The sequence below is a fragment of the Phyllopteryx taeniolatus genome, chromosome 11 (assembly GCF_024500385.1).
Source record: "Phyllopteryx taeniolatus isolate TA_2022b chromosome 11, UOR_Ptae_1.2, whole genome shotgun sequence".
Lineage (NCBI taxonomy): Eukaryota > Metazoa > Chordata > Actinopteri > Syngnathiformes > Syngnathidae > Phyllopteryx > Phyllopteryx taeniolatus.
In genome coordinates this window covers 13,262,907-13,275,638 of record NC_084512.1, presented here as the reverse complement: position 1 = coordinate 13,275,638, position 12,732 = coordinate 13,262,907, and the positions used below count along the sequence as shown (strand labels likewise).

The following is a 12,732-nucleotide window of genomic DNA, read 5'->3' as shown; positions in this document are numbered from 1 at the left end:
AAAGTAGACACTATTGATTATTACTGAACTAAAGCGCAGCAAAAAGTTAAGCAAACCTTAGCATGTGGAGGGTTCTTTGTCAATAGTTTTTGTCGAGTTTGCTAAATTGTCTCTCGGGCCACCACTTTAAATATTACTTTAGAGGCATATTTTACGCAACAATTTTAGTTGAATTCCATACCTTAAGGGAGCTGAAATTCACAAGTTCTGTTTTATTTTAAAAGGCTGACAAATGACTGAAAATTTAAAAAACATGAGATGTAGGAAAAGTGCAGTGGTTTAATGTGACTCAACAAATTATTGCCTGGGAGTTGGAGCTGTTTTTATTGTATAAAGGCAATCAAGCTTATCATCACAATGTGCAAATCAATTCTATTGACCTTTCATGTCGCTGGTTTTAAGAGTTTGCCCTTTTCACCTCTTTGTATACATTTAATATACAATGGATTTTTCTTCTAGCAAAAACTCACTACACCGTTTGACATTCAAGCTTCTTACACAGAGATCCTGAAAAATTGCTGGCTTGACTTTGTCCCCCCCCCCTCCATTTACAGTATATTGAACAGTAATGTTATAAAAAGTGAAAAATATCCCAGCTTTTACACAGCCGTAAAAGACGCTACTCTGACATCATTCTGTCTATGTTATGGCTCTGAAAATCCATTAGAAGGCAAAAATAAAAAAATAAAAACACTTTTTCCCCCATCCTGCGTCAGTGCTGTTTGTACAGAAGACCATCATTGTAAAAGGTGGAAAAATGCTGGCTTTAACAGTACAGTAACAGTTACATGGACACCACCCTACCTCTGTTACGACTTCTAAAGGAGGAAAACTGACAAGTCTACTTCATCCGCTGTTTACTGTTGATACAAATCATACAGAAGAGTGTAATGCAATCTTTTTTTTAAATGCCAGCTATTACGAGCATGTGTAAAAGGGGCTAGACAGTTGTTGCCGTGTCAATTTTGTCACCCTGTAAAAAAAAACCAAAAAAAAAACCAGGCAGGGCAAAAGCAGCTTTTATAATGACTCTTCAAGAGACCTCAAAAACCAATTTGAGTGCTCTAATGCTTGTACTGATCCGTTCAGCTTGACAAGCCTTTATTAAGAGGAAATGATTCTTAACAGCTTCCCATCCTAATCACTTGCGACAATCACTTAAAATGAAGATGTATTACACACTGCTACTATGAATGTGTGTGGTACATTTTAGTATAATACGGCGTACGAACGCCTCTGTATCCAGAAAGCAAAGGGAGAAGTGGCGTAAAACTAGCACTTGGCAATGCAGCAAAGCAGTGAGAAGAGAAATGGTTCATGCTGCAGCATAGTAATATTGCTCTTACATTAGCTGGAACGCAAAGGAAACATTTCTGCCTGCTTTGGGATAAAATAATCACATAGGCTACTTACTGCACTGTGAGCCAACAGATGGAAAAAAAAGGACATCTCAAGTAGCATTTTTTTTCTTTAGCCCATCTCTTCAATCAAGGAACAATTTTTGACTGCGTTTATTATTTGAAAATGTCCACTCAGATGACCGCACTGACTTTGTGGGATACTTCATCTGTAGACTCCTTTTAACCTCTCAGCATTATGAAAATGTATCCTCATCCACATTATTTGCTGGGATTAGACTGATTTTCTTAATGAATGCAACTTCAGAGCCTTCCTTTATGACTAAAATTCTAAGTGACCCATTACTGAAGAATCGACCAGAAGCCGTTTGTCCTTCAGCATACTTCTTGTTCTAAATGTAAATTCAAAAATGGTAACACAACATATTATGAGTATACAGCTGTACAGCAATTGTAGACACATTGCACCACAGTGCGATGCAGTTAAAACAGAAATTATTTATACCCCGGTGAAATCTTGAGTAAAATAGAATTCATATTCTTTGACTGGGTATCTTTTAGCTGGAAATGATGCAAAGAGGTGGCAAAATATTTCTGTTCATGTTTTACATTTTCAAAAATTATTCATATCCCTGACCTTGTTGAAATTCCTTTCGGAGACATAATCTTTTGAACCATTCTAAACAATCCTGATAACTTCTACTATCATACAGAGCAGGCTTCCCAACCACCGAGCCGATCCGTGGGCCACTTGGTACAGGGCCGCACAGAGAGATTGAATAAAAAATATTTTATTGATCAACAGTGTATGAAAGAACTTAGTTTTTTAAAGATCAGGTGCAGCCGCCTGTGCCTTTTTAATCATCTCAAATCGCTCGTCATGGTCATGTGATAGTGTATAGTAGTAAAAAAGTAAACCCACAACCTAGCCAAAATAAGTCAAAAACAAATGTTTTTGAGAGCTTCTTCTGAAAGGTGACAGAAAGAAAAGACCAAATACTGAGGAAAAAAGAAGTGCCATAACTTCCAAGAAAAAAAAGAAGCTGCATTGAGAGAAAATATCAGCAGTCCTACTTAATGACTACTTAAAGGTGATTCTTACCAAGCCCACGTTGCGTAGTATGACAGCGACCAAAACAAAATTACAAAGTAGAGCCAAACATAAATTTTGTTGAGCTGACATTATATCAAACATTTCCAAGTGATAAGATCAACCATCAAGCGCTCCTAAATTTGATGAAAAGGCATGCGTGGAAGATTTTATTCATTAATTAACTTTATGCTGCATGGAATTAGCCATTTTTGAGTAATTAGTCAGTAAACGGGTGGCACGGTGGACGACTGGTTAGCACGTCTTCCTCACAGTTCTGAGGACCGGGGTTCAATTCCCGACCTTGCCTGTGTGGAGTTTGCATGTTCTCCCCGTGCCTGCGTGGGTTTTCTCCGGGCACTCCGGTTTCCTCCCACATCCCAAAAACATGCATTAATTGGAGACTCTAAATTGCCGTAGGTGTGAATGTGAGTACGGATGGTTGTTTGTTTCTATGTGCCCTGCGATTGGCTGGCGACCAGTTCAGGGTGTAGTTCAGGGTGTTCTCTCGCCCAAAGATAGCTGGGACAGGCTCCAGCACCCCCGCGACCCGAGTGAGGATAAGCCGTGTGGAAAATGAATGAATGATTAAACAGCCAGAAAACGTGCTTAGCATCATAACATCACTGAAATATATGATGCAAACAGAATTGCCATAATAGCAAATAGGTAGATAGTAAAGCTTCAGCTGAAGTCCATCGTTCAGTGATTAAGCCAAAATACTGTATGATGAATAGCAAATCACTGGGTGCCTTATGAGACATTTTGGTTGTATACAGTGCAGTACATACTGTACAGTATGATTTAACTAAGGGCTCAATGGCCATAGATTCTTACCAGTTTGCCACCACAAAAGTTATTTTAAGTATATTACTTAAGCTCCCCAATCAAGTGGAAAATCAAATAAATCTCACTGTGTAGCAGTGCTTAATGGAACCCAATACAGTAGGTCTTTTAATTACATAAATACAAAATTACAATCATTAGTAAAAATGTGCAACTTGCAAACATAATTCATTTACATTCATGAATTGGATGTTACGCCACATTGCAAGTGACATAAGATGAGGTGTAAATTTCATGTCAATGGAGCCAAAAGGAGTCAACAAATTGATGGATCACACACATTTATCAGGAAGTGTTTTTAAATTCTCTCCTGGATGTGTTCATTGTCTCTGTACCAGGAGACGAAACAGAGAAATCAAGTTCCAGGTTGAAAGCTAATGCTGAGATCACAGTCCCACATCAGAGGCAACCCAAGCAAGAAAGCAATACATCATTCTGTTACTGAGATGTTTCCCTGCCTGCTGCTTTCAAAGTGCTTAACACAGATGAATGCTCGTAGCCTCAACCCTTTTAATCCTGAAACAAGTACAGGCAAGAGCCTCTACACAAGGCCTTGTATCATGCTATGACCATCAAGAAATAACATTTTTATTGAATTCATCAAAATGTAGGGCACGTTCAAGAAGAATACTTAACTGCAGATTCTACTGTTTTCTAATTTAAAGTCGTCTCGTGCTGTTGCCTCACGAGAGGATTTCTGTGTTGTACGTCTTAAGCAAAAGAGAAATTAGTGGGGTTGATCTTAACAATTATGATAAAAAGAGTACGAAGAATAAAGCTATGCTGGTGCAAGGCTGCAGTGTTCACTTACACTGTATGTACAGTGGAAGTCTTGCATCGTTAAAAGTGAATTTTGGGTGAAAAGATAAGAGGAAATAGTATGCAGCCAGTATACAAAAAGTTATATTTAAGCAGCATTGTTCAAATTTGAGCAATGAGCATGAAAACTAATAGATCTGTCTCCTCTTATAGATAGAAGACAATGGTGGGACCGTTAAAAACATTGCAAAAATGCAACTGTATATACATACTGTACATGCATTCTTATATGACCTGAAATGTAATTATCTCTATTGTTACGTATATTGTATGTCTAAAAGGCCTGATGTGTTTTCTTGAATCAAATGACCTGTGGGAGACTTACGTTGCGGAAAGCGGTCCATTGTTTCGCAGTACAGTACTTACATTCTCCCTCGCAGCCATTTTTTCACTTATGCGTCTTGTTGAAGGTTAATGACAGATTGAATCGAAGAGCTCTGCAGTGAGCTTGTAATCCTAAAACCTCTGGCCTGTAACTTTAAGCCTCATTGGGGAGAAACAAGGTGCACTTATAGAACATAATACTGACTAGCTCAGGGCTATAAAGGAGCACATGGTTGCTCTACTACGCCAGTATTCCTACTTAAATGCCTCCAGGACATGGCATTTTTTCTGTGCGCAAGGTTACAGCTGTCAGAAGCATGTTGACACAAATATGACCCCAGCATGCCCAGCAGCACATATCATCATAAAACACACCGAATGCTGCAGCTGATGAGGATTGTTTGAAAATCACACTAATATTTGGCCGAATGCGCTTACTCGCTTTCTTTGGGGTTGATGGCCGCATTTAAACTCATGTCTTCAGACCACTATGCATATGCATCTTACATCCTGCCTCAGTTTGAGTAGCTAAATCCTAAAAATCACAATTCAAGGAGGGTAAGTTTTGTTTGCCATGTAAACGACAAAAGCTTTTTGGGACTACGGGCTGCGAGCTTAATTGTGTTAACTTTTATGAGCCATTGTATCTATGACTTTTATAGTAACAAAGCTGTGTCTTTCCTCTTTGCTGCATGACCATGTAAAGAACATGCCACAGCAAGACTTTTTCTATTTGTATTAAGTATAGAAACATATAAAGTCATTTTCTTTTATACTGTAAATCTTATATGGCTTTACCATGACAGCATGCAGGAAAACACAAGACAAGCCTGACCTTTTTTTCTATTTTCAAATGCAATAATGATAAACAAATTAAAATGATATATACAGTGGAATCTCTCAAAACGTCAACTGAGTCAACGTTTGGGGAAAAATACCCACAGAAGGGGGCCAGTGATGGCAAAGAGGAAATGTCAGGTAAACCAGAAATAAAATTGGGAAAGTGGTAGACTTGTCTCTGCCCTGACTACTAAGCCAATAATACTGTAAATTGATATCAAAATAAAGGAGGAAGATTTGAATGTACACTGGAAAAAGAAGCTGCGTTTAGGCTTCATGTGACAAGAGTCACCGCCTTAGCACAAACATTTCGTCACCATGTCTGTCACTCATCATCAAAGGTGAGGGTGACCCATAGGAATTCGAAAATGTTTTGACTCTTGAGCGCATTAATATTTCCTATGGGAAATATATTCTAACTTCGACCTAAGAGGTTGCACAGTCCATATTTTGGCCAAAACTTAAATATGGACCAAATTTGCTATACTGGCATGTATGCTGTAATATCAACAAAGATTTCATCCACAGCTGTTGTAGAATGTATATTAGACCGATATGTAAATATGACATGGAAAAAAGGCGGCAAGGGTGAAAACTGCTTAGCACATCTGCTTCACAGTTCTGAGGACCTGGGTTCAAATCCGCCTCACCTGTGTGGAGTTTGCATGTTCTCGCCGTGCCTGCGTGGGTTTTCTCCGGGCACTCCGGTTTCCTCCCACATCCCAAAAACATGCATGGTAGGTTGATTGAGGACTCTAAATTGCCCATAGGTGTGAATGTGAGTGTGAATGGCCGTTTGTTTATATGTGCCTTGCGATTGGCTTTGGATAGGCGCCAGTACGCCCGCGACCCTAGTGTAGATAAGTGGTACGGAAGCTGAATGAAGGAAATGAAGGAAAAAAAAATAAATAAATGTTCAATATTCAGATGCTGTTATCTATGTTAATTCTTATCAGGTTGTGAAATGTGCTTTGATCAACAGTAAAAGTACTAGATGTACTCTTATTCAGAGTGAGGCAGATGAGCATAAGGAGAGAGCTAAGACAAGGAAGGAATGTAGTTACAGTGCTATGTGTGTGAATGAAGGTCGTGATGTCTGTGGCCTGAGAGGTTACGGAGCTAAAATGTACCAAGAAAAAAACGAGTCTGAGGCTGTTGATTTGCAGTCGGTATGAATCTGGCTCTGACAGGAATCTTTTACTGCTACTATTAACGCTATCGCCCCTGCTGCCCACCCCTTCTCTGTCAACCTCCTCTGTGTCTGTATGTGCACAGCAAACATAATTGCGCAGCTTTAAATCACAGATGCCTTGGAAAAGACACTCGCCGCCAATAAGGACATTGATCGTGAAGTCTGACAAGGTCGCACAATATACTCTCCAAACATTCTAAGCCATTAATCCTCACCGGCACATTTACACTGAAATCAGATGGAAAATCAAGCTCTGGAAGCTTTTGGGTCATCTTTGTTTTGGCGAGAGAGAAAGATGGAGCGAAGGAGGGAGGGAGAGAGAGAGACAGCGAGAGACAGCGAGAGACAGCGAGACAGAGACATGAATCTGCAATGATACCTCCCTTGATGAAAACAGCAAATACCCAGAAAAGCGAAATCAATGCAAGTGGGAGAATCCTTCAGGGTTTTGCTTCCCAATTTAGACTAGCCCAGTTTCTTTCAATCTGAATCATTCAGCATATAATGTGCCTGCAATATAAACCCATTTGCCTTCTCATAATCCCCTACAAACAAACATAAACTTACGTCTCATTTATTATTTTTTTAAGTACATTTTCTCAGTACAAAGAGTGATTAATACATTGCAAGTCTTGAATGTTTGTTTTCCTTTCCACACACAGCTGTGAGAAGAGAGAGGGAACATTGGAAGGTACCTCTCTTACCCTTCAAGTTAAAATCTTTGGCCGCAGAAGTGTGTTTGGAGCTGATAAGAGGACCGTTGACTCTCTCAACAAATGGACTTTCATTCTTTAACCGTGGTCTTTTCTCCACGGTGAGCAAGAGAGAAAAGCAAGATGTCTCTTTGTTGCCTGTTGGTTTAACACATTGTAAGCCCCTCCCAGTGCAGCCTCAACAAATCTGCTACATCATGCTTATAAATTCCTTTCCTGCCACTCTTGTGTCAAGATAACGCGTAAAAGAGAAGGTATAGACATGGGGCAAAAATAATGTATGAGATGTATAATGCATAGATTGGTATGTGCTGTATCATCCAGTGATTATACGCTATCTTAAATGTTAATATCACCACTTATTATGGACATTCATATATATATATATATATATATATATATATATATATATATATATATATATACAATACACACACACAAACAATAGTGATTGCGCCGTATGCTTCCCTTGGCTCTATTCATCTCAGTCTCAAAAAAGACATCATGCAGATTTCATTTTGGGTGTTTGTCAGTCGGCCAGAGTTATTTACCCTGCTGCTTGATGTCTCTTTATGCTATCAACATCTAATAGTCAAGGATCCCTGTCATCACAGGGGAAATTCAAACTATACAGTCCTGCGCATAGGGGGATAACATGTTGACGTCACAACAGGATTTCTTCCTACTGTGTCCTTAATCCTCTACCTGGAGTTACTGGTCTCTGCCAGTCTGTTGTTCATAATGCCCAGGGCACCTACTCCCCCAGAGAAACCGTTATGGCGTGAGCTGCCACAAACCGTCCTGGGATACCCATTGGCCGACTCAGAAAGCTGCTTCTGCATGATGGCCAGTGAAACCTTGTTGGAAGCTGCCAGATCTTTCATAGAAATCATCTCCCCGGACAGTCTGCGACCCTCAGTGTCACTGTCACACGGTCCGTCCTGGCATGGCGGATGGCGACCCTTGGAACCTGGCCGGATGGCATTACGTCTGCCCAGGAAGGTGCTGGCCTTATTGCAACGCTGGCAAAACAAGCAGCTCATCTTCGTCAGCATCCAGTTGAGCACCTGCTTGATTACAATGGAGATGACATTGAAGAGCGAATAGATGCAGCACACCCCTGTTAACATGAAGAGGAAGTTCGCCACCCGGTAAAGGCCTTGGTATTCGTAAGCTGCATTTTGGCTGCTAACAAAGTCCCCAAAGCCGATGGTACTGAAGGTGACGAAGCAGAAGTACAGTGAATCTAAGTAGGCCCAGCCCTCCACGGGAGTGTACATGGCCGAAGCACAGCAAGAGATAGTGATAGCTGATAAGCCTAGAATCAGCATCACGTGGTAAACGGAGGGTTTCCATCCGGGGAGACAGAAAGCAGAGAAGTCCCGGTGAACCCCCGGTGGGAGAAGGCCGCTGTTTCTGATCCGTCTCTCCCTCACAGCCTTCATGACAACGGCCAGCAGTGTGATTATGCGCTCCAGGAACAGATTAAAGAAGAGGATGGTGGCAGCGCAGCCCAGGAGCCCATAGAAGATCAAAAACACTTTGCCTGCAACCGTCACAGGTGTTGTCATCCCAAAACCTGCAGAGACAGAGGAAATGTTCCACATTAGGATAATTCTGTCTGTGGTTGTAGTCCTGGGAGGTGTTTAGCAGAGTCCAGCCACAACTCAGAATGAGTTTTAAGAGGCTTAAAACTTTCATGCCTTTGAGAACAAATATAACAGCAACAGGTAGGTATAAGCACAATGTTGTATATTTCACCATAATAGGACCAGGTTGAAATCCCAATTACAATAATTACTCCTCAGAGAGGTGGGTAGAGTAGACAAATATTGTACTCAAGTATGAGTACTGTTACTTGAAAGTAATATAACTCAAGTAAAAGTAAAAAGGAAGCCACCCAAAAATGACTTAAGAGTAAGAAAGTACTACTTAAGTACTGGGTAAATGGTGAGTAGCTTCTGATTTGTCAGAGCATGAACGTCAAATAAAATACAACTAAAACTAAACTATAACTAAATAAAATGTGAATGTGCAATGTGTGTGAGCATGCGTGTGTGTGCGTGTGTGTGTGTGTGTGTGTGTGTGTGGAGTACGCATGTGTTATGGTTACTTATGACCATAAAATAGGGCAAATGTGGGCTCATATGCACAGCCAAAACAACAACAAAAACATCTGAAACTTACTGCAAGCTGTTTTCTCAATTTCGAAGTGGGCTGGAATATCCACGTTTGGGCAGACAGTGCCAGGCAAATACTACAATGCATGAAAGCTGTTGTTTTTTTCGTCTGAAATGTAAACACAGTCGCGCACCTTTGCCTTCAAAAGGAACAATTACCTTCCCAACATGGGCATGTCGATTAGTCGGGTTGGCGTATCTAGTGTTTACACCTGTGCCCGCGAAGCCCAATAGAAGCCGTTGTGTGCGGCCATGGGACTGTCTTGTGTCGTTTGATTGATGAACTAGAATTAGACATCACTAGCGGCTACATTGTATTGGAGCAAACAGCGCCCAATGCATAAGTTAACATAAATACTCGAGTAAAAGTAAAACGTATGCTGCATTAAAAAATACTCGTCCGTGTGTTGTGTGCCCCTTGGGACAGGGGATTCCTGTGTAATTTAGGGTGAGACATAGGATTATTGTAATGCGGCACCTATGTGGGACATGGGCCTGCCTGCGGAAGGGGAAGTTAGTGTGACGAAGCATGATGACACTATGGTTGTGTACATGTTCCTGTTATCATGCTAAACTGCTTGGCTTTATGGTATTGCGGTGAGTGCGCAGGTTTTATAAGCCAATACACTCAGTTTCAAATTTAATTATAATCGTGGTCAATTTGGTAGTTACATTGTACATACTATTTACATTTATCATACAGATTTAGTTCAGCATTTAGTTTCAGACTCCCCCAAGTGTAGATTCATATTCGTGTTAGACTTTACCTGTCCATCTCGTCACTTTTTGTTAGTCTTGTCTTTTTACTTTCAACTGGTATTTTCAGACCGGGGTTCAATCCCCGGCCCCGCCTATGTGGAGTTTGCATGTTCTCCCCGTGCCTGCGTGGGTTTTCTCCGGGCACTCCGGTTTCCTCCCACATCCCAAAAACATGCATGCTCGGTTGATTGACAACTCTAAATTGCCCGTAGGTGTGAATGTGAGTGCGAATGGTTGTTTGTTTGTGTATGCCCTGCGATTGGCTGGCAACCAGTTCAGGGTGTACCCCGCCTCCTGCCCGATGATAGCTGGGATAGGCTCCAGCACGCCCGCGACCCTAGTGAGGAGAAGCGGCTCAGAAAATGGATGGATGGATGGATGGATGGTGTTATCAGTTCTCCTTCAGTGTCTGATAGTCAACTTGCTACCTAATGCTTTGGCTCCCGAATTGTACGCTTTTAATGTGGGAAAGCAATATTCAAGAACAAAAGGTCAGAATGGGCAGACTTTCATGTCTGTAAAAAGCCTTAGCTAAGATCATTTTCCCCCAGTTTTAAAGTAAGGCTTCCTACTATTATCTGATTTCCAAGTCAATTAAATGAAGTGTTCAAGCGGAGGCACAGAAACAGAGAGGCGTGCTTGTCAATCTCAAGTATCGCAGGTGCAGCTCAGGGGTAACCTCTATTTAAAAGATGTTTGAGTGCAGAAATGTTCTTTGTAGTCTAAAATCCCAATACATTGCTAATTTGTCTACACGTAAACGGGTGTACAAACATTCTAATTTTCAACATCTTAACCAATGTGAGAGACTCCACATATGATGAGGTAAAAATCAGCATGTCTGTTCCTGTTCTTATAGTGTGTGGTATGTGTGAGATGTGTAGCGTGTGCCATGTGAAGACAGCATGGTGCTGTAGGATATCGAGACTGCAAAGAAGAAGAAAGAGTAGATGTAGAAAAAGAAATAGAACAGACAGCTAACTGTTTGATTATCCCGTAACTACGTTGCGGTTCCAAACTGTTCTCCCTGTCATTTTTCTTGTGACCAATGACTTTTGAGACATATTATATTACACAAACACTCAACACAATCAGTTACTCCTGTATTTGTGTCCGGCAACAGCGCGATTCAGGATGTTTCCTAATTGGCTGTTGTTTTTGGTGTTTACCACACATACATTAGGATTTGTGATCGTACTGAAGTGGTTAAACATTTACACTCAGCCCAAAGTCACTCTTAACACACTTCATACTGGAAGGAATGACAGAAATTACATGCACTTCCACTCCAGTAACCTTACCAACTAGATAGGTGTAAGTTTAATAATAACAAAAAAAACATCTTCATTTTATACTTAGTGTACACACTGACAAAAACACTCACACATACAGCTCACACTTGTATTGAGCCCTACCCACTGAACAGCACACTGTACATTTGTCAACAAATTCACTCATGTTGTGCAATCAACATTTCCTTTATCTCTATCACTTCCGAGCCAAGGTCAAGTGATTTTTCCATTATAGCAATCCTTCATTTGAGTCTCCTGTAGGGCAGTACTTTCTTCCTTTTGGCATCAAGCACCTTTATAACCACCTTTGGCCAGTCATAAATGACATCAATATCGAGACAGTACTTACTTTATGGTACCCAAAATGGCTTTTTCGACCTTATCTTGCTCACTGACAAGCACTCTCGTGAGGGCTGTTGACATGCTGGGTCATTTCGATCAGTACTGATTGACACAGATGGTTTCTAAGATACAACAGGAAATAAAACATCACATCGAACACATGGTTTAAGAGTATGTTTTGCACAAAATGTGTTTTTCTACATGTAGCCTACTGTTTATCCAGTAATTTACATTTGATACAATGTTCTGAAGGTAGAGGGAATCCTGTACAAGCCCTCTCGCCTTCATTCCTTTCTTGCACTGTTGTCAAATTGTGCCAAATAAACAAACCAAACCAAACCAAAATCAACAGCTATGCATCAGTCAGCACTGTGTTAGTGATAAAATAACTAACTAACAGACCACGAGGAAAGGTGGGGGCTAGATATTCGCCGAATTAACTTCTGAGACGAAAACCTTTGAGTTTCATATTTAATTAATTAGCAGCCCAATTCTCTTGTAGTGAAAACTTAGCGTCTTCTTCTAAGTGAGCAGAGACTGTCGTGCGCACCGCATCGTCTCTCATTACCAAGCAAACGACCTAAGAGACGCAAAGGCACCAGGCATCGATTGAGCGTAGCCTTACAGAGATATTACTCCTGAGCAGAGTGTCAAGACGCATTAGTGACAACAGAACAAGAACAGAACGCAAAGGACAGGCATGCTGCAACCAAAACTGGGCGCTTCAGGATGACTTTATTCACATAGATTCCTGATAAGGTGTGGAAGTCAACAGCATAGACCAACGATGCTTCCGACCTTGGTGACCAACAGCCACAAGGAACTATTTAACTCTGCAGAACCCAATACGAAAAGTCCATCCATCCATCCATCCATCCATTTTCTGAGCCGCTTCTCCGCACTAGGGTTGCAGGAGTGCTGGAGCCAATGCCAGCTATCTTCGGGCAGGAGGCGGGGTACACCCTGAACTGGTTGCC

At 41.0% G+C, this 12,732-nt stretch overlaps 1 protein-coding gene across 1 annotated transcript in view; it reads right to left on the bottom strand.

The window, feature by feature from the left end:
- Window positions 1-7,642: 7,642 nt before the first annotated feature.
- Window positions 7,643-12,732, bottom strand: part of kcnk12 (potassium channel, subfamily K, member 12) — a 32,656-nt gene continuing 27,566 nt past the window's right edge. The window contains exon 2 of the mRNA XM_061790948.1: window positions 7,643-8,761. Coding sequence (XP_061646932.1) covers window positions 7,884-8,761 — 878 coding nt within the window. The 3' untranslated portion in view covers window positions 7,643-7,883. The remainder of the gene's footprint in view (window positions 8,762-12,732) is intronic.